Source organism: Culex quinquefasciatus, chromosome 2 (assembly GCF_015732765.1).
Source record: "Culex quinquefasciatus strain JHB chromosome 2, VPISU_Cqui_1.0_pri_paternal, whole genome shotgun sequence".
Classification (NCBI taxonomy): domain Eukaryota; kingdom Metazoa; phylum Arthropoda; class Insecta; order Diptera; family Culicidae; genus Culex; species Culex quinquefasciatus.
This window is the reverse complement of record NC_051862.1, coordinates 29,428,957-29,452,126: the sequence shown is the minus strand read 5'-3', so window position 1 is coordinate 29,452,126 and position 23,170 is coordinate 29,428,957. Positions and strand designations below refer to the sequence as shown.

General features: G+C 33.5%; 1 protein-coding gene across 9 annotated transcripts in view; it reads right to left on the bottom strand.

The window, feature by feature from the left end:
• LOC6052639 (protein phosphatase 1 regulatory inhibitor subunit 16B) overlaps positions 1–23,170 on the bottom strand; it is a 224,324-nt gene that overhangs the window by 8,700 nt on the left and 192,454 nt on the right. For 7 of the 9 annotated variants that reach the window (XM_038252239.1, XM_038252237.1, XM_038252241.1 and 4 more), the window contains one exon: positions 4,096–4,912. In XM_038252239.1, the coding sequence (XP_038108167.1) occupies positions 4,096–4,912 (817 nt within the window). The remainder of the gene's footprint in view (positions 1–4,095; positions 4,913–23,170) is intronic. The other 2 variants (XM_038252246.1, XM_038252245.1) reach the window with 2 other exon arrangements.

Below are 23,170 nucleotides of genomic sequence, written 5' to 3'. Positions count from 1 at the left end.
CATGATTTTTCAATTGTTTTCAGTAAACAATTATATTTTCAATAATAATTATATTTTTGCTCGATAACTTTTTGGAAAACAATGAAGCAGGGAGGAGTTAAAACCTTTGAACAAAATTTATTTTGCAAAAAAACAAATAAACAAAACGAAAAAAGACGATCATCCCACAGGTACCAAAACAAAACTTTCCCATTCAACTTTTTAATGTCTTTATCATCGTCACCGCCATCTATGCCCAGATTCAGCCAGAATCTACCAAAAAAGGCCGCACCTCATCGCGCCAACAAAGACGAGATATTCCCATTTTCAAGGAAAACAAAAAAAAAAAAGATCCATCGCCAGCTGAACGGTCGGTCCCACCCCAGCCATAATTATGAACGACATCGGCCCTGGACCCGGGCCACTTAATGCAGCAACAATAGTCCACCAGGGACATTTTGGCTGTTGTCGCCGGGGTTTTTCTTTCGTTCGCTGCTCTTTTGTCGTCGGTTCTAGCGGAAAAAAATGTGTGTTCAAACTCTTTGTGAGCCTAAGCCGATTGAAATTTGGGAAAAATGCAATTTTTGTTAGGAGCAGTGCCATCTAGCGGCAAAAATTTAACAGTCTTTTGCCTACATTCAGGCGATTTCCACTTAGATTTTTTCTTCAGATCGCTCAGAGTTCATGCAAAATTTCTATACAAAAAAAAAAAAAACATTTTAATGGACCCGGCCAGATTGTGCGTTACTGGACCAGCTGGGACCAAACCTTACGGTTGGTCGTTCCTCTTTTGTCTTTGGTCGCTTTGCCGGTCTTCACACGAATATTTAATATTACCCTCCTCGGATCCTCCCCTAAAAAGAGGGACAACCCAGAAGCGTGTTTTGGTACATGCATTTCAACACAAATTGAAATTTACCGCCAGCATAGGAACACAGAACAACATATCAACTTATAATAATGGGAAGGATAAAAAGGTCAGAGCTAGCACAATTTTGTTAAAGGCAAGAAAAAGCAACAGCGTTTGGATAATAGGGTTGAAAATTGAGAGGAGAAAGGGGGGTTAATAAATATGACAGGTTCATGCAAAAAGCAACAGCAGCAGAAGAACACACATACGCCGTACACATACAGAAACGTTAGAATCAAGTTGTTTTTAGTAGCTCGTTCTCTATCTATTGTGTCTGGAGAATTTGTGTGGGAGGTGTGAAAAAAATAATAATAAAATAAAATGGTAGAGGCTAGCCAATGCATAATGGAGGAAAGAAAGGACAGCTGAGGGAAAAGTATTAAACGATGTGTTTTTTGGTGTTCAGGTATGTAGAATTAATTGAGCAGTGAAGATTCATGGAAGCCAGACGATTTAGTTTTGGCCATTTTGTGATACAAATTCAAACTGATCCTTTAATCATTGTTTTGAATATAAATAGATATCTAATTGTTTTTTTTAATGTTATTCTTAAATTTTTCATACATTGTTAATCGACGTTCAACAGTCTGATTGTTGAAAAATCAAGCTTCTTTACAATCCCATAGCTCTGCAAACAAAATTCCCCCATCACAAACTAAATTTAATGTTAAATGCAGTGCATACTGTATTAGGTTTGAAAGCATTTTTTTTTATTTTTTTTATGTTTGTTTTTAAAAATATAAAAATACGACAACTTTTCAAAAATTACCAAATATAAAAGGAAATACTTAATATAAATACGAAGAATTATTTAAAGTTTTAGACTTTATAAATTTTGGGCTAAACATGTTTTAATCCATTATTTTATAATGTGTCATAATTTTAAGCATAGACAGTGTATTTTCTATAAAAATCGATCCATTTAAACTTCAATTTACCGATTATTACCACGTTTTCAATTAGATTCCTAAATCTGGAAATGTATTTGAAAGTGTGTACTTTCAGGTGCATTGTTCGGCAACTTGAAAATAGGCACAAAATCACATTAAAATTGATATAACTCCTCAGTAAAGGCTTAAAACCTTCCGCTGTTTTGGGCAAAGATGTGTAATTTTATGTCATAAACAACTCTTCAGAACATAGTAGGCCGCTAAAATGCTACCATTTTGAGTAATCACCAAAAAAGTGTTTTTGGACCATTTTTGCGAAAATGGCGTATAGCTCGAGTAGGTTAATAGCTAAAAGTTTGGCGCCTTCGACAAACTTCCATGAAATTTTCTTCTCTACAACTTTGCCGAAGACACCAAAGCCCTAAAACGTCATCCAACAAAGTTAGTTTTTGGTTGAAACCCTGGAAGGTCGTCACCCTGTACGGCAATAACTTCAAAAGATAGCCCTTTAACAAGTACAATAACTCTTTTGGTAGCCGGAGTGACTTTGATAGGTTTGAGATTTTTTTTTTGTAAAATGAAAAATACTAATTAAATTCAAACAAAATTGTATGGTACCGTACTGACCTTGGTAGAGAAGTGTTCAAAGTATCTTAAAAGGTAGTTTTCAGCAAATTTCGAAAAAGTTTTAAAAGTTAGTTAACTATGCTGAAGGAACATTGGAAAATAGCATTATTTTAATTCTCTCAAAGTGTCTTGCTTTTTTTTCGCTGCATCATCTGATTCGTTGGACAATGTTGCACTAAAACAGTGTTAATAAGTTTTTACGTAACATTTTTTAATTATTATTGAAACATAATTCAAAAATATCTTCAGATTTATAGGCATTTTCAGCAGAACAATTTTTGTTGCAAATTTGTGCACCTTGTTTTCTTGCAAAACAATAAAATTTTATATTTCTATGTAAAAAACTTCTAATGCATGTTGCTAAAATTTATTTGAATTTATATTTACTCCTAAAATTTTATATAAAGTTAATTTAGATTTTTTTTTCAAATTGAACATTTAATGTAACCTTACCAATGGTTAATTTTTAGTGCATTCTAACGCACACTTTTAGGCAGAAATTTGTAAAAAAAAACACAGTAAAATCAAAGTCGCCTAAATTTTCTTAAATGAAAACATTCAACGAAACTATTTTTTAAAGCACTATTGAAAATAAAAATTCTGAGATAGAACATTGTATTGAATTAAAATTTGGAAAACATATTTTGTCTAGTTGTCTTCCAATAAGCCTTCATTTTTCAACGGACGTTAGTTCGGCAAAAATTGAAAAATAACATTAATGTGAAATTTTCCAAATCTTCGAAAAAAATATTTTAAAAATTTTCATATACAAGGCTAACGTTTCGAAAGGGTCGACGTTTGTGATTTTGGCCCCTGTTTATTTTTAATGCTGAAATTTCGTAATTCTAAAGATTGGATAATTTTACAGAGGTTTAATTTTTAACATTTAATATCAGCAATTGTTGCCGAGCAATAAAAAAAATGTCCCTTTTGCTTACAAATTTAACATTGCTTTTAAAAATTATTCTAAAGAACACCTATTTAAAAAAAAACTATTTTTTCAAAAACTTTTATCTCCGTGAAACAAATACATTAGATAACGTTTGTTTGTGTATTTTTAATGATTTTAAAATTGTAAAAAGACGTAAAAACAAAAACATCACTAGAAAAAAATTGCAACGATTTTTTTTTAATTACAATATGATTTTAAATTTTAAAACCACAGTAATGATTGAAAATAATATTTGTATTGAATATGAACCCGTCTCCTGATTTTGATTCCATCTTTGGGCAAGACAGTGAGCAAGAGAGCAAATCTCTCTTTCTCCTTGCTTCATCTTGTTTTCTCTTTGCTTAGCTTTTCCGTTTGCTTCGGAGCAAGTGTAAACTAGAGCAAACCAAGAGCAAACAGGAGTAATCCAGAAGAAACAAAGAAAGTGCGGGGGAAGAGCGTTTCTCTTTTGCTTACTGTCTTGGTTTAAAATATAACTCAATTAGGTCTTGATCTTTTATTTTTTCGAGTCATATGATTGGGTTCATTTTAAAATGCAAAATAATTTTAATCATTCTACACATTAAGAGTATTTTATGTCATATTCGGTGTGAAAATGTATCACATTTTCCAACAATTTTAAAACTTAACCCCAAACAACACATCGTTTTTAACAGTACGAAGAGAAGGACGAAACTACACAATGACACAATCAGCGCAAAGCGAACCAATAGTAACATAAAAAGCCGTGTACTCACCCACTAGAACCGTCACCTGGACGTTGATCTTGCCGTTCTCGTTGTTCGAGGTCGAGTACACCTCGGTGGCGGTGGCCGTGGCCGTCGCATTTGGAATGTTGTTGTTGGTGTTGTTGTTGTTGCTACTACTATTGCTACTGACTAGATTACCATTGACTGCTGCGGCTGTTGAGGACGAAACGGAGGAGGAGGCGGAAGGTGATAAGGCTAGTATCTTGCTGTTGTTGACAGTGTTGTTGTTGTTTTGGTTGTTGTTATGGTTACCGTTGAGGATTTTTCCGGCCACCACCGCGGGCGTCGTTTCGTTCAGGAACGAGTCGTTGTCCTTGCCTTCCGGCGACCGGCGATCGTACTGGTTCAGCGACGGTGGCTGCGACGAGTAGGCCGACGACGTGCCGGAAGTGTTGGCCGTTCCGCCGTGGTAGCCACCGTTGTTGTGGTCTTTGCTATTGCTGTTGTTGTTGTTGTTGTTGAGGAGGTTGTTGTTGTGGTTGTAACGAGTATTGTTCAGTCCGTTATTCAGCGTTACACTCGTGCTGTTATTGTTGTTGTTGTTGTTACTGGTGATGCTATTGTTATTTACAGAGTTCAGGTGACCATTGGTGTTCTTGCTGTTATTGACGGCTGTGGGTTTAGAGGGTGGGATAGAGGGGGAGCAATCAGTGGAACTGAGGTTAGAACTACGTGGCGGTCGCTTGGAGTTAGGGTTATCACCGTTAGTGGCTGCGGTGACGGCAGAGGCGTTACTGCCGTTACTTCCAGCGGTAGCCGTCGTTGTCGTCGTCGTCGTCGTGACGCCATCCGGTGTGGTGTAGCCCTGGAGGAAGACATAAAGATAACAATTTGTTAATAAATTGTCATTTTACAAACAAAAATTTCTACAAATCTACAAATAGCAATGAATATTTTTACGGCGTGATCGATAGGTGTCAAAAATACGCTAGTTGGTGAACGGTGAGTTACGGACGGACGTAGTTACGCTAACGGAAAGCTTACCAAGTGGGTTACAATCCGTGACATCAGACCCAACTTGAGGGTTGTGAAATGGACAACAAAGAAATTGTTTTCTTTAGAATTTGATTTTTTTTTTGAGTGCACTATAAAATGTGTGCACTTGTGCAATGTTTTCTCGTGCCAACAATATAAAATGACATTGTTTCAGATAAATGTTTGGAAATCTATTATCTAGATTGTTATTTCTTTATAATGTTTTTTCCTAAAAAAACTTACCATAAAGCTTAAATATCTACTCAATATTTATTAGATCTTTCTAAGAAAAGTGTCCACGTGGATTATGGATAAAAATCTTGAAAATTTTCAAAATCTTAAAAATTAGAAACATTTTATAAATCTCAAAATATATTTAAAAATTTCAAAATCTTCGAAATCTTAAAAAATTTCAAACATTTCAAAAATCTCAAAATATATTGAAAATTTCAAAATCTTCAAAATCTTTAAAATTTTTAAATTCTTCAAAATTTTTAAAATCTTCAAAATCTTCAAAATCTTCAAAATCTTCAAAATCTGCAAAATCTTCAAAATCTTCAAAATCTTCAAAATCTTCAAAATCTTCAAAATCTTCAAATTCTTCAAAATCTTCAAAATCTTCAAAATCTTCAAAATCTTCAAAATCTTCAAAATCTTCAAAATCTTCAAAATCTTCAAAATCTTCAAAATCTTCAAAATCTTCAAAATCTTAAAAATCTTAAAAATCTTAAAAATCTTAAAAATCTTAAAAATCTTCAAAATCTTCAAAATCTTCAAAATCTTCAAAATCTTCAAAATCTTCAAAATCTTCAAAATCTTCAAAATCTTCAAAATCTTCAAAATCTTCAAAATCTTCAAAATCTTCAAAATCTTCAAAATCTTCAAAATCTTCAAAATCTTCAAAATCTTCAAAATCTTCAAAATCTTCAAAATCTTCAAAATCTTAAAAATCTTAAAAATCTTAAAAATCTTAAAAATCTTAAAAATCTTAAAAATCTTAAAAATCTTAAAAATCTTAAAAATCTTAAAAATCTTAAAATTCTTCAAAATCTTCAAAATCTTCAAAATTTTCAAAATCTTAAAAATCTTAAAAATCTTAAAAATCTTAAAAATCTTAAAAATCTTAAAAATCTTAAAAATCTTAAAAATCTTAAAAATCTTAAAAATCTTAAAAATCTTAAAAATCTTAAAAATCTTAAAAATCTTAAAAATCTTAAAAATCTTAAAAATCTTAAAAATCTTAAAAATCTTAAAAATCTTAAAAATCTTAAAAATCTTAAAAATCTTAAAAATCTTAAAAATCTTAAAAATCTTAAAAATCTTAAAAATCTTAAAAATCTTAAAAATCTTAAAAATCTTAAAAATCTTAAAAATCTTAAAAATCTTAAAAATCTTAAAAATCTTAAAAATCTTAAAAATCTTAAAAATCTTAAAAATCTTAAAAATCTTAAAAATCTTAAAAATCTTAAAAATCTTAAAAATCTTAAAAATCTTAAAAATCTTAAAATTCTTCAAAATCTTCAAAATCTTCAAAATTTTCAAAATCTTAAAAATCTTAAAAATCTTAAAAATCTTAAAAATCTTAAAAATCTTAAAAATCTTAAAAATCTTAAAAATCTTAAAAATCTTAAAAATCTTAAAAATCTTAAAAATCTTAAAAATCTTAAAAATCTTAAAAATCTTAAAAATCTTAAAAATCTTAAAAATCTTAAAAATCTTAAAAATCTTAAAAATCTTAAAAATCTTAAAAATCTTAAAAATCTTAAAAATCTTAAAAATCTTCAAAATCTTCAAAATTTTCAAAATTTTCAAAATCTTCGAAATCTTCAAAATCTTCAAAATCTTCAAAATCTTGGATTGGATTTTATTTGTATGGAAATTGTCCACGATGGGGGAGCGGGGTTTGAGTTTTTAAAAAGTGTTCACGTGGTTTGTGGACGGTCCCAATTTGAAAAATCCCAAAAATCAAAGCAATCTCAAAAATCTTGAATAACTCATAAATTTAAAAAAATCTCAAAAATTTGAAAATCTCAAAACTTCAAAAATCTTAAAAATCTAAAAAAACTCAAAAACCGCCAAAATTAAAATCTTCATGGCATATCTAAAGATTAAAACTCAAAAATATCTTTAAAATCCTCTTATTTCAGTAAAATAATAGCAATGAACTTTAATAAATTCTGCGGAATGGTTTATTCCGAGAATAGGCCAACCTGGCGAATGGATTTCCAAGAAATGGGATAGAGCCACTTATAGTTAGATTTTCAATTTGAAAAAAAAATCGAATTGTATGATCTTTTCGAATGAAATTTTGATAATTTTAATTCGCTAAATGCTACAATGATTTTTAATTTAATACTAGGCTTTTCATTTATAAATCATGATTTATCTTTTTTAAATATCCGAACCTAAGAAAAAGTCACAAAACGTGTTTTTTTAAAAGACGAAAATATGTATGTTAAAAAAAATCCAATGCTGTTTACTGTAGTTCTTTAAAATTGACGATATGTTAAAACCTGAAGTCACAAGCTCATGAAAAAGTTAAATTTTCACATTTTTCGCGAGCTTGAAAATAAGATCTAAGTGTTTACAGTATTATCAGAATGCGTTTAATTTTCAGCATTTCGATTTGTTAAATATGTGGACCACAGATTCCAAATGTACATGGAAGTCGCAAAAATATTTTTCAAATTATTTTAGTTCTGTAATTAAATCGTATTGTGATGATTAAGCTTTATAACACTGATTTAAAATTTTAAAATACTATTACTTTTAGACCCACCCGATACCGCAGCCCGACGATGGAGTCCTTCTCGAGCTTGTCCCACTTTTTGTCCCGCACCTTCTCCAGATAGAACACACGTTTCATCTTCTTGGGCTGAATTTTCAGGCCGGTTGTTCTTCAGAGGACTCACACACACCCACACTTTTACCTTTCTTCTTTTTTTTCTCTCGAAACACTGGCGAGCAAACCCTAGATCTAGAACATTATCACTAATATTAGAGGTAGGAACTCTTGCTGGTCGTCGTCGAATTCACTCTAGAGTGGAAGTGGAAGTTCTGGTTTGGTTCCGTTGAGTAACCACCACCTAGTAGTAGCTTAAGTTGCGGGTCACTTTTACTAAGCCTAACCCAACAACTGCGAAGGCGATTTTCAGTTTCTGCTGCTGCTGCAGTTATAACTACCGCGATTCGTCATGTGTGAATGTGTTATTATTACCCTACCCTATAACGCGTGGTTAGGCGTTATTACTGGTCGTCGATGATGATGGTGATGATAATCGTCTCTTCCTTGGTCTTCATCGGCCACACCTCGTTGACCACGGGGCGCGAGCAGGTAATTCGCATTGAGCCAAACTGTGCTCCACCGCCGGGTGTGGAATTGGCAACGAGCGAACAGGGTGGCGAATCGGATGATTTTTAAGTATTTTTAAGTAATTTTTTTTTCAAAAATCAAGAAATCAATTTAATTGAAATAGAATAAAGCGCAATTTTCCAATTTCATTGATTTTATTTCAAATTTGATCTAAAACTTCCCTAGAACGATTTTGAACTTGCATCATTAGATCTCCTTCACAAAATTTTGTGCTGTCGATACAAAAATGGTTTGTAAATACTCGAAAAACTGTAACTCTAGAAGAAAAGTTGTGATTTAAAAAAAACCCTTTCACACCAAAATATTATCTTAACAATAAAATAACGAAAACGAAACTATTGGCACTACGCCCCCCGGGGCATGGCCTTCCTCTAACGTGGGATTTCTGCTCCAGCGCCTCTGACGAGACAGGAGAAACCGGGACCGACGTTTTACTTCACCATCCGATAGAAGCTCAGTGGATAAGGCGGGAATCGAACCCGCGTCTCATAGCATCATCGGGATCGGCAGCCGAAGCCGCTACCCCTGCGCCACGAGACCCACAACAATAAAATATAAATGACATACATTTCCCATTTTCAGGTAGCATTGCTCTGGGGTAAAACATTCAAGTGAAGTTTATTTTTGACACATTCTCCGGCAATGTACACCTTGGGATGAATTTTTGAAAAACGTGTATGAGCTATTTGGATATTTTTCCTCGATTCTAGACTACTTGAAGCTTCAAAAATCATGGTTTTCATTAATTGATCATTTGAATATAATTTTGTACAAGTTGGTTAAGTTATGCATCAATTCGTGATAAAATCATCGTATTAAAACATTTTTCTAAAAACTCCTGGTTTTCAGCGAAATAAAATCCAAAAATTATTCTTTTGATTGCATTTTGTAGGTTTTTAGATGTACTAAACGGAAATGTCATGGATTTGCAGTTTATCTTAAGTTAAGTATTTTTTCAAACTAGTGTAAGTTTACCATTTTATTGCGTTGCAACGTCACGAAAAAGGGACAGTTGTTTATGCCAACAGAAAACTAAACATTCAATCATTTTGATATTTTGGATGCTCTTTGTACTTGGAAAGAGCTTTCAAATGCAACCTAGAGCGACTAAATTGGTTGTCTAGATCCAAAGTTACAACAGGTTTAAGTTTGCGTTGCAACGTCACGAAATTTTAAATCATATTAGTCACATGGCAAAAAAGGTGTATGCGTAGTTGGTTTTTGAAAATAAAAGGATACTAAATATTATATATTTTTTATATTTTGATTCCGAGCATATTTACAGAAGAATTGTACATGGGTCATTCACAAATTCCGTTACTTAAGTTTGTATGCAACTCGAATAAAAAGAAGATATTTTATGAAACTTGTTGAACAAATCAAAACAGACCGATAGACCAGGGGTAAAAATTCTAAAACTTTCTTAAAAGTAATCACGTGGTAACTGAATGGCCTCTTTATGATAAACTGATTTACGTGAGGGTTCATTCTCATACAACGCAACGATTTTTTTATCCCACACCCTTACCTAGGCCAAATTACAATAAAATTCACTAAACAATAAAAATCACGTGATTCGATTGTTTTTTACAAACTTTGTCACTTTGTTGTTGAACGAACCCTTACCTAAATTAGTTGTATGCATCGTTTAGTTGTTCGCAATTAAATATGTTATGTTGCGCAGGTAAACAGTTTTATTATTTCCTCAAATTTTATTTAAAAAGCACAAAAGTCAACAAAATAAGTTACGTTGTTTGCAGATCACTCCTAAGGGGCCATCAACAAACGATATGGGCACTTTATTCATAAATTTCAGCCATCCTGAAAACTTGAAGCTCCTTTCCTCCTTTCTAAAACATCCACGTGTTTTGTAAATTGCTCAAAACCATTAAAATATTAAGGGAGCGTTCTTGCATTACGTAACAATACAAATACATTTCCGATAATTTTTTTTGTATAAATCTTGGACCCCCCCCCCTTGGTATTACCCCGTTACGTAATGCATGGACGTCCCATTACATGGATAGTGAAGGGGAGAGGGGGGGGGGGGTCCTTCGTGATAATGGAACAATACAAATATTTATTTTTACTTTGAAACGCATTGGAAAACTGCGTAAATCGTACTGCTACTGTGAAAGCGGTATAGGGGGAGGGGGGAGGGGGTCTTACATGGGCGGGCCAGTCAATTCACATGTCCTTGTACTGTGTATTAATGTCTTATAATAAAATCTTAACCTAAAGTTGTTCAAACTAACAAAAACTATGATTTATTTTGAAACTAAAATTTCGTGACGTTGCAACGCAACGAAAAACCCTGTTTTCAAAAACAAAGCGTTGCAACGTCACGAAATGTAAGTGGTCTTTAAAAATCGAGGTTTGATTTTTTCGAAAAACTAATGATTGCATTCGATTTGTTAGTCAATTTTACATTAAAAATGGAAGAAGAACTCAAAATTTGCCGTTTAACAGAGCAGAGTTAATGGCAAAACATTAATTGGATCAGGATTGAGAAAAAGTCACGCGTTGCAACGTCACGCTACATATTCCCCTCTCAAAAATAGAATATTTGCCTAAAATAATGTTTCAACACTGCTTCTTATAGGAAATTTAATGCCCTTTCCGAATCTGTAATAAAATATGGGTAATTCTCCGCCAACTCACACAGCAGTTGCCCCGACCCCTCTTCGATTTGCGTGAAACTTTGTCCTAAGGGGTAACTTTTGTCCCTGATCACGAATCCGAGGTCCGTTTTTTGATATCTCGTGACGGAGGGCGGTACGACCCCTTCCATTTTGAACATGCGAAAAAGAGGTGTTTTCAATAATTTGCAGCCTGAAACGGTGATGAGATAGAAATTTGGTGTCAAAGGGACTTTTATGTAAAATTAGACGCCCGATTTGATGGCGTACTCAGAATTCCGAAAAACGTATTTTCATCGAAAAAACACTAAAAAGTTTTAAAAATTCTCCCATTTTCCGTTACTCGACTGTAAAAATTTTGGAACATGTCATTTTATGGGAAATTTAATGTACTTTTCGAATCTACATTGTCCCAGAAGGGTCATTTTTCATTTAGAACAAAATTTTTCATTTTAAAATTTCGTGTTTTTCTAACTTTGCAGGGTTATTTTTAGAGTGTAACAATGTTCTACAAAGTTGTAGAGCAGACAATTACAAAAATTTTAATATATATACATAAGGGTTTTGCTTATAAACATCACAAGTTATCACGATTTTACGAAAAAAAGTTTTAAAAAAGTTGGTCGTCATCGATCATGGCCGTTCATGGTCACCCGCGACAGACACGGACGACGAAACAAAGAGAAACGCAAAAGTAACTTTTTCAAAACTTTTTTCGTAAAATCGCGATAACTTGTGATGTTTATAAGCAAACCCTTATGTCTATATATCAAATTTTTGTAATTGTCTGCTCTACAACTTTGTAGAACATTGTTACACTCTTAACCCTGCAAAGTTAAAAAACACGAAATTTTAAAATGAAAAATTTTGTTCTAAATGAAAAATGACCCTTCTGGGACAATGTAGATTCGAAAAGTACATTAAATTTCCCATAAAATGACATGTTTCAAAATTTTTACAGTCGAGTAACGGAAAATGGGAGAAAAAACTTTTTAGTGTTTTTTCGATGAAAAATACGTTTTCGGAATTCTGAGTACGCCATCAAATCGGGCGTCTAATTTTACATAAAAGTCCCTTTGACACCAAATTTCTATCTCATCACCGTTTCAGGCTGCAAATTATTGAAAAACACCTCTTTCGCATGTTCAAAATCGGACGAGGGTCGGATATTACCCCTTAGGACAAAGTTTCACGCAAATCGAAGAGGGGTCGGGGCAACTTTTCCCGATTTCGTGTGAGTTGGTAGAGAATTACCCATATATACCTTTTTTAAGTATTTTTTGAGTTACAGCCGAAATACTGAAAAAAGAAAAGTCAAAGCGTTGCAACGTCACGGCGGAATGTGTCTTTTGAATTTTGCAAAAGTAAAAATTTCTAATAGTAGTTTGTTTGATTCTAAAATTGGTCAAAGTGCATGTTCAACACGAAAATGCCCAATTTGTCTGCATTTTTCCTGTTTTTAGGATTTAATTTAAGGTGACTTAAATATCCAAAGAAATCTCAATTAATAGATTTTTGACGCTCGTTTTTAGTCATTTTGATTATTTTGGGGATTAGCCGGGGGATTGATTATTTAAAGGATGTTTTTTTATAACTGATGATACGTTTTTTTGGAAATGAGGCCAATGAAAATTTTTTTTAGCGTTTTTGTTTCGCCCTCCTTTTTTTAAATCAGAAGGCCACTAAAAAAATATAGGAATTTAAATTTAAGGCTTTATAATCTTTTTACAATTTTTGAGTTTTGTGAGCACAGATCGAAAAAAGATTTAAACAAAATTATATTTTTACACCGCAATTCCAAACGAAAACAGAATGATTCGAAAAAAAAAGTTCTCCGATCGGGCTCAAAATTTTTCTGGGGGTTCCTTGGCCAAAATAATTCGACCCGTATTATTTGTTTGTCCATTAGGGTGACCTACGCCGTGTTGGGGTGGTCTGAAAAATTGCCATTTTCGTCGATTTTCGGAAAAACCACATTTTTCAAAAAATCATATCTCCGCGCCATTCAATCCGATTTTAGCTGTCTTAGACGCGAAAGAAAGGTGATTAGTTTGGCTATTTGGGAAAATAGTAGGAAGTTTCAAAAAAAATTCTAGCTTAACATTTGAAAAGGTCGTATGAAAAATTAAAATGCTGTTTTTTGAAGGTCTCCGGACCAAAGAGCCTATGTCTGAAAATATTTTTATCGGATTCCTCGGAGAATTTCACAAAACATATCAAAAATGGTGAAGTTATGTTTTCAATTTTCTGAGATACAATTTAAAAAAAAAAATAAAAACTGGGGTTTGAGACGCGCCACGCGCAAAAATGGGAAAATGACGAAAACGGCAAAAAATCCACTAAAACTGCGATAACTTGAAAATTTCAGCGATGACCTATACATGTCAGGGTACCAAAATTTTCGTAATCGAAATACGCAACGCAAATTGATAACATAACTTCACCATTTTTTGATATGTTATGTAAAATTTTTCGAGGAATCAGGTAAACATATTTTCAGACATAGGCTCTTTGGTCCCGAAACCTTCAATGTTAAGCTAGATTTTTGAAATTTCTTACTATTTTGCCCAAATAGCCAAACTAATCACCTTTCTTTTGCGTCTAAGACAGCTAAAATCGAACGAAATGACGCGGAGATATGATTTTTTGAAAAAAGTGTTTTTTGCGAAAAATGGCAATTTTGTGGTTTTTGCGAAAAATGACGAAAATGGTCATTTTTTGAACCACCCTAACACGGCGTAGGTCGCCCTAATGACCAAACAAAAAAAAAAAATACGGGTCGAATTATTTTGGCCCAGAAACCCCCAGATAAATGTTGAGCCCGATCGGAGATTTTTTTTTTTCGAATCATGCTGTTTTCGTGGGGAATTGCTGTATAAATCGGTATTTTGCAAATTTGTGACAACAGAATAACTGTTACAATTAATAAAGCATTTTGTGAAGATTTTTGCTTAAAAAAAATTAAAATCAATCTTGAAACTTAGTTCTTATTGCACTCCTCTTTTCGAACTCGACCAGAGTTGAGTGTCAAAAAATTTAAATCAAATTTGTACTGAAGACGAAAATTTCAAATCGTTTAAAGAGCCAAAAGATTGCATTTCTCGAATGATTTACCCAGAATACCACAACTTATATCATTATATTTTGGTCTAATAGCTTTACATACTTTTTAAAAACCAAAAAATAAAATATTTTGAAATTGATTATATTCTGTTAATTACCAAGAATTATTATTATTTAAAAGAAAGTATTTAGATACTTGATTTTTACATTTTAACAATTACAATTCAGAATAACAATTTAACGTTGGAGCAAAAATATGTTTTTCAGAAGGAAACAGTTCATTTGAAAATTAAGCAGATTGGGAGGTTTTCAATTATGATTTTCCCAATTCCAATAAATACATTGAAACCTTTATAACAAACTTGACTTATTTAAAAAAACTTGATTTTATTCAATTTCACAGGTAATAATCTCAAATTGATTTTTTTCTTGTAATCGAAGTAAAAATCGTTACAAATACTGTTTTTTTTTAATGCCAATAATTTCAAACTTGTTTAAGTTTAAATTTTGAGATTGGTTTTACTTACAAAACGATTTTTGCGGTAAAGTACATTGGAATTTCACAAATATTAAAAATATGTTTAAACGAGCCCAAACATGCATATGACGCAGCAATCCATTTCAGATTATCAAGTTGATTGACTGCTATTAAAATTAAAATTTTAATTTTTTTTTAGCTAGAAACTTAAAAATTTAGAATTTATTTGGAAAAAATCAGTTTTAACTGCAAATAAGCTTATGTTATGAAACAAAATAAAAAAAAATGTATAAAAACCAGGGTTGCGATGATTTTTTTTAATCGTTTTGCTTAAAAAAGGTGGTTCAAATTTGCATTGAAGTAATTTCATTTTTTTTTTCAAACAAAGCAAAGTTAACAAAAAAATCTAAAAACTTTTTTTTCAGTTTAATAAAAAATAAGTTGCCACCCTGCTCAAAGCTGGTGGCACATAGCAATCCCTGAATTCGGGTGGCGCCCTCCCTAGAAGGTCACCGCACCGCTCCAAAGGAGCTCGACGTCAAGCCTGCTTGGACGACCTCTTCACCAAACCCAAAGCAATGACATTGTACCCACCCCCTCCACGATTCCTTCGCTTTGTCGGCATGTAAACAAGCCATTAAACTACTCGTTTGACGTTTGATGCGCGGGTGTTTTGGTTGAAACCCCGGTAGTCGCTGATTAAGGGCGGCCGCTCCGTAATGCACACGCGAAAATTGCACATTGGTCAAACGGCAAACGTGGCTTCAAATCAAAACAAATGCAGGGGAAAAAAACAGCGAACCTTTAGACGGAACTCCACATGGTGGCGGCAAATTATTACGACGACTTCTTGGTCATTATGACGGTCATGCGCACGTAAACACACAAGGAAAATTGGCGCACTTGGGCTACGCGCACTCCAAGGAGGACTATTTGCGATTTTGCGTGTCCAATGGTCGGCGATAACGCATTGGGCATTAGGAGGTTATGTAACCGAAAATTAAAAAAATAATTGGTTGCAGTTACGATTGGGAAAACGCACGGGGAATCTGCGCAAATACACGTGGAGGATGGTATCCATAGCAAGGGAAGAAGGTGGAATTTAGGAGGGTAAATGAACGAATTGGTGTTCCCAGCACATTTAAAAAATCTTTAAAAAAAATCCTACTTAAGCATTATTTGGGTTATTTCCGCTGTTTATAATTTATACCATGGATAAACAATAAAAGTTTAATGTTTCATTGGCATTTTCGATCAATGACAATTTTTTTGCAGAACCTCGTTCATGGCCTGGACTATGTTCTGAAAAAGATAACATTGTCGTCAAATCGCGTAAATATTTTTCTGCTCTTCAACATTTTTCTACATTTCGACATTTTCACGCCCAATACAATGACCTCGTTAAGAAGTCCCTTTCCACCCTCTTAGAACAGTGTATCCAATCCCAATTCCAATGACAAACGACGCTTATAATTTACGCCGAACAAAACGGGCAAATTTACAGCTCATTTAGTGATTGAACATGATGTCACCCGTAAAGCATCGCATCGCAACTCAGTTCTCCTTCATTAGTTCCCATCTGTTTACCCCCTTCCCTTCGTGGCACTTCCAAAAGGGTTTAAATTATCCCCGCGATATCACGATTCACGACCGAGGCGAAAATGGTTCATAAAATTGATGACACTGCGTTGCGGTCGGACTTTGATGACATTAAATAAAGGGGAGGTTAAAAAGTGCTTACGCCAGCTTTTGGGTGCAACAATTTCCGGATATCTGCCAGACTAGTTAGACCAAATTATGAGCTCATAATTTAGCCAAAAGTGACACTGACATCAGCCGAGTGTGTAATTGTAATGGCGTTGACCTTGCGGGGTCTGTTGGGCGTTGGGTTACAAATCATTTTTATTGCAGAGTAAAACTTGATTTCTTGAGATCGATTGAAAGGAAAACTCTGCCGCATTGCGCATAACTGTCCGATATAAAAAATGCGCTTATATTATCATTTTTTATGAAACTTTCTCGCAAGTCGTTTCGAGATTTTTAAATTTATATTGTTCGATTTTAATAAAACTGTGCCCATGATGAAGTCTTATGTCTTCATATAATTTTTCGGGTTGGTCATACAAAATGGGTGTGTAAATGTATTACAATCTGTATCTTGAGATGGGGTTTTCTGGTCAATTTCATGTCTTCAGCAAAGTTGTAGATTATGATAAGGACTGTTACACTTAAACTACCCATTTCCCATGTTGGATTCCCATAAAACGCATTTTTATTTTTTTGAAATATTATATGTTGGTGATGGTGCAAAACCTGGTTCCAAAGTAATGAGTTTTTGAAAAAAAAAATTAAAATTTTGTTAAAAAAATCCAATATGCAATCGTGCATCGTTTTGATTTTTTTTTCACTATTATCAGTTTTAGGGTACGATTTTCGGAAATTTTAACATTTTTCGCTTTATAAAAATATATTACGAAGGAAAGTCACCGTTGAAAAACAATGAAGAGCTGAGTAAATTTCCTACAATTCTCTCTTTGAGCCTTTGAAAATGGGTCAATTAGTTTCTGAGATTCAGTCTCACAGAGAATCCGAATCGACGAAAAAGAGTTTTCACCTAATTAGACTGTAATTTTCAACTGACGACATCTCGGAAACTATAGTTCGATTTTCAATTTTGAAAAATTATAAAAAAATCTGATCTTTGCAATATTTTTTTTTTAAATTTTAAAATTGGGTCTAGGACTTTTTACAAAAAATAGTAAAAGTCCCGTTTTTTGTATTCGAATGTTTTAAGGGGTTACATACATGAAAAAAAATCTTAAAAATTCATATTTCCAATTATTTATTAAACCCTTTCAGAAATTGATTTCCAATCACTCCTTATAGTTTCATAAAAATATTTACAAAAATCAAAAACTGGTGATTTCTTTATATGGGTCATTCCATCTCAACTGTGCACGAAAAAGTGCAAATTTGAAAATTACCATCTCCGATTCTGCTCAAATTTGGCAGGGCTGTTGATACTATCAAAACATGCAAGAATCCCGAATTTCATCCAAATCGGACCACCCCCTCCATTTTTGTACCTCCCCAAAAAATCGACTTTTTGGCGATTTTTGACCAAACCTCCTAGTTTCAAATGACGATAACTCAGAAACCACAAATCTTAGATGGTCGATCTCAATCTCAATTTTGAAGGAAATTGGACGTAGAATCCATTTCCGTGATCGAAATTTTGATTAATTTATTTTTTCTACCTGTATTGCGCAATTGAAAACTTTAAATGGCCGTATCTCAAAACACCCCAACTTATTTTTTTTATTTGACCTCACCATCGTGTTCCCCGGCCAATTTTACATAAGAATCACTTATCGACAGAAATGAATATGTTTCGTTCCAGAGATATCGAATTTTAAAGTTTAGTGTTTTCGAGATTATCTACATCAGCTTCATTCGCCGCATCTGCTAGAAGCACACAGGCGGGCCGATCAATTACTGCTACCTGGTGTTCTGGGAGATGAATAATTTAATTTAAATTTAAAAAAAAATTACGCAAATATTTATTCAAATGGCTGATACCTACCTTGATCAATCTATTTTTGTGATAGGAATATTTATTGGGTAATTTTGAATGCACAGTTTTTTTACGTGTTGCTAACCGTTTCAAAGTACCTCCGAGGCCATGACTAGGGCCTTTATCATGGGCGGTAGCAAAATAGTGCCATTCAGCAAAAACCCCAAAACCTGCTTTATTATTATTATTATCATTATTATAGTTTACTTTTGACACTTAACCATAATTTGGCAAATCTGATTTATGGTTAAAAAGATTGATCATATTAAATCAATTTTTATATTGTTAGCCAGCTCCATTTGATTGAAAGATGATATTGGTCAAGGTACATTTAATTAAAAAAAATCCTTACACGTGAGGACAGCAGCCGTATTGTGTTCCAAGAATCCAAAAATGATGTAAGAAAAAATAATAATACTGTTGTTCGGACGGTGTCGAAATCATCGCAACTAAATTTGGGGAATTAGCTGCTTTGCAGCAGATCAATCTTTGTGATTTTCTTACATTTTTCAGTTTTATACTTTCCAGAAATCCTTTTCCTACTCCTTGTGATCGTCCTTCACTAGAGTACAACGTATCAACAAATTTTATTCATTTTAATTCATATTTTTTACTCAATAATGTATCGTGCACTTATTGTTCAGTGTTACTAACAAGATTAATTGCATTTTCCTGCTCGCTTCGCCGGAATTCAATTCTGCCCTTTACTGTGTGTCGTTATTGCTCTGTCCTGTGGGTTAGCACAGAAATTCATTTCATTAATTTTTTTGAGCAGATGTTTCGCGATTAAACTTCAGTTTCCTACAGTGTTATACAGTTAATTTTTGCCCAATTTGGTAAAGATTATTTATGATGAAATATTATTTCAATAAATGACCAGGTAGCAGTTATTGATCGGCCCGCCTGTGTGCTTCTAGCAGATGCGGCGAATGAAGCTGATGTAGATAATCTCGAAAACACTAAACTTTAAAATTCGATATCTCTGGAACGAAACATATTCATTTCTGTCGATAAGTGATTCTTATGTAAAATTGGCCGGGAACACGATGGTGAGGTCAAATAAAAAAATAAGTTGGGGTGTTTTGAGATACGGCCATTTAAAGTTTTCAATTGCGCAATACAGGTAGAAAAAAAATAAATTAATCAAAATTTCGATCACGGAAATGGATTCTACGTCCAATTTCCTTCAAAATTGAGATTGAGATCGACCATCTAAGATTTGTGGTTTCTGAGTTATCGTCATTTGAAACTAGGAGGTTTGGTCAAAAATCGCCAAAAAGTCGATTTTTTGGGGAGGTACAAAAATGGAGGGGGTGGTCCGATTTGGATGAAATTCGGGATTCTTGCATGTTTTGATAGTATCAACAGCCCTGCCAAATTTGAGCAGGATCGGAGAGGGTAATTTTCAAATGCCGTTCCGCTTCAGATGGAATGACCCATATGAAAAACAGAAATATATTATTATCTTTTTTTTAAATAAACTTTTTGAAAATCAATCTTCATCACGGACACGGGACTCGTTTAGTGAGTCTTCACCAAAATGTTGAGCCGATTCGGTCAAGGCAGTGGTGAGACATCGTGGCACCCGTTTTTTGAAACTGCTAACTTAAAATAGCTATATCTCGGTAATGGTACATCCAAATGTCTTCATATTTATTTTGTTAATAGATGAAAATGTATGTTTTAATGCCCTGAAAACAAATTTAAAAAAATATTTAGTGTGTGCTCATACCAACTCTTGACATTTTTGCTAGTTTACATGTATGTAAATACACATGTAACCCCTTAAGTGTTTTAGCCCTTTTAAAATGTTGGGCTCCTCTTTAAACCTCGAATTATGTTTGAGAAGAACAGAAAATTTCACATAGGTTAAAATGAAATGTTCTTCGTTGCATTTTTTCATTGGAAATCGAGGTCATATTAGGTTTAAGAGTAAAATTTGAAAACATATAATTCTCTACGAAATCGTTCTCTTTTTATTTTATTTTTTTTAATCCGACTGAAACTTTTTTGGTGCCTTCGTTGAGCCCGATGCCCAAAGAAGCTATTTTGCATCATTAGTTTGTTCATATAAGTTTCCATACAAATTTTACAGCTGTCTATACAAAAATGATATATGAAAATTCAAAAATCTGTATCTTTTGAAGGAATTTTTTGATCGATTTGGTGTCTTCGGCAAATTTAAAGGTATGAATGAGGACTACACTGAAAAAAACATTATGCACGGTATTTTTTTGTGATTTTAATTCCACTTTTTTCACAAAAACTTAATTTGCAAAAAACTAACTTAAGAACTTTTCAATCAATACTGATTTTTACAAAAAATCGAAATACAGGTCAATTTTTGAAATTTATTTTTTGAAAAGTTTTTCATAGCTTTGAGCAGTGAAATACAAATCATTACGTTGGGAGAATCTTTTTAAATTGTCAAATTGCATTACCATACAATTTTTTTTCAAAAGTAATATTTTGAAAAAAAGTAAAAATTTGTCATTGAAAGTAAATTGAGAATTAATAATGTTAGCCTAATTTAAACCAGTATTGTGTTATATCACTCTTATTGCATTTAAAATTTACTTATTACATACATAAATGTAAAAAGGTTTTTTTTTAAATTTTTAATAAACATTTTGAAGTAGATGCAGAAAATGAATAATATTTAAGAAAAAATTACGGGAATCATATTTCCAATACACCCAATATCACGAAAATTTTCCAGATCGTTATTTTTAAAATAACAGTATTTTCTACACTTTTTTTTATAGAAATTTACAGTATAATTTTAATCATGTTTATACAATTTCACCGCGATCTTTTTTTCATTTGCTTTGCTTTTTCGAAGACGTTATATTGTTAAATTGGTTATTTTAAATAATATTATATATTCTAGCGAAGAATTTGCAAGACTGCATTTTTTGTTATTTCGCTTCTTTTTAAAGGAAAGAAAATATTTTAATATAAACTTGAAAATAAATTTATGGACATTGCTCATGCTCATTGAATATTCGATTTATAAATCAAAAAAGTGTAAATTAAAAATTAGCCTAATTTGTCACTATCTTACGTTTTAAGGTTTATTGAATTCAAAATTATTACATGAATAACTCTTTTGACAAGTCAAAATGCGGTATGCAACTTGAGGTATCTTTTATATCTTTTTCTTATATTTTTATTCTTATTACCATTAGTTTTTTTTAAGTTGTCATCCTAATTTTTTTGAAGGAGCAGAACTCAATGGATAAAACATTTGACAAATGTGAACGATTCAGAAAAAAAATATTGCGGATTTCACGGGAAGTACCCAATTTTACGCATAATAACTCGCTTGTCTGTGATTTCTTCATTATTAGAATTTTGCCATTAAATTTTTGTCATCCTGTGTTGAAGAATAGTTTCAATGTGCAGAATGAAATGAATTCAATGATTTCATCATCACCATCAACTCCAACTCAAAAGCCAGAATAGGACACCCACCACCTTCCCTCTCTAAATGTCCTCAAAATCCAGCTTGGAATCTGCTGCTCTAAATCTCGACTTCCATTAGCAGCACTAAATTTGACCTGTCCCACTGCGCCTCTTTGGTTCTGTTACGATCGCCCGCCCAAGATTACGTTGACTCCACAGGGAACCTGTCACAGAATAATCCAGAGGTGAGGGAGTGCCACTTCCACACAAATCCAGGTCAAACCCCGGTCCGTGCGATAATCAACGCATTTCCTTTCTTCCTGTTGTTCCTGTTGGAGCCTAGATTAATCACACGTTTATCCACCACTCTCTTTTCTCTCTGCTGCCATTCAGGACCAGTTAAGGGGTCTTCCTTATCTGAAAACTCGACACTCCTGCCGGGCCACCCGGCGCGTAGACCTCCCCAGCGGGGAATCTAATTTATCACTTGACACGATTCGCCTTCCGCGGCGACAACCACGTTTTCGCACGGAAACGAAAAGTTGAGCAAAAAAATAGACGAGATAAGTTATTCAAACTAAAACAAACTTCACGAAAATTGAGCCGTCACAGTTTCTTCTCGTTATCTCGCTCGCGCCCAACTTAAATCAGCTGATTTAATTAAGCTAAATCCTTGCAACTCAAAACCCCCAACACACAGCCAGATTTCACACCCACACACGCAAACGGTCGATTTCGCAAAAAAAACACGCAACACCGCCTCAACGCGCTCGGCACACGCAAGGATATTCGTGGACTTGGACCTTAACTGAGTTAGTCGCGCGCGCAGTGGTAGTAGGCCGTGCTACTTGGCGCTAGTCTAATGACGAACTAAGCTCTCCAATGCGCCCGGACGGCTCCCCGCCACCAAACGGCTCTCACTAAACTAAGCAAGCTACGCGCGCAATCACCCGCGACTTGCGCCGCCAGCCTCTCCCACCGCCGCCTACTTTGAGGTGTATTTCCTCCTGTTTACCAACCAAAACACACTCACTGTTCTGTTACCTTTTTTTCGGTGGAAATTTGATCAAATTTAAGCCTACTGGGATCAGTATCAAAACGGGGTTATGATAGGGTCCAAACTGAAGGTCTCTTCAGGCTACGTTTTGTGTGTATTTCTCTCATATTCATTTTGGTTTGTCTCTTGCTTCAAATGATGAAGAGAGTGAGGGAAATTGGGGGAAATACCTACTGTACGAGTTGATTGAAAATGAAAAACGGAAAATATAAATGGCCCGGGAAAATGGAAATTAAATTACGCAGCGTGAAGCGGTAGCCAAACAAACAGGGATGTAGTTTTGTCAAAATTTCTTCAAATAAAAGATTCTTAAGAAAAAATTAAGTACTTTTGCGAAAAAAAACAGGGGACATTTTTTTCCAGAAGAAAAACTAAAAATAAAGGAAACAAAAAACAATTGTAAAAAGCATTTAAAAAATATTTAGATTATAAGTGAAATTTCGATACAGAACCGCAAAAGTTTTTTTGGCAAAAAAATTTCAGATCTTAGTGAACTTCA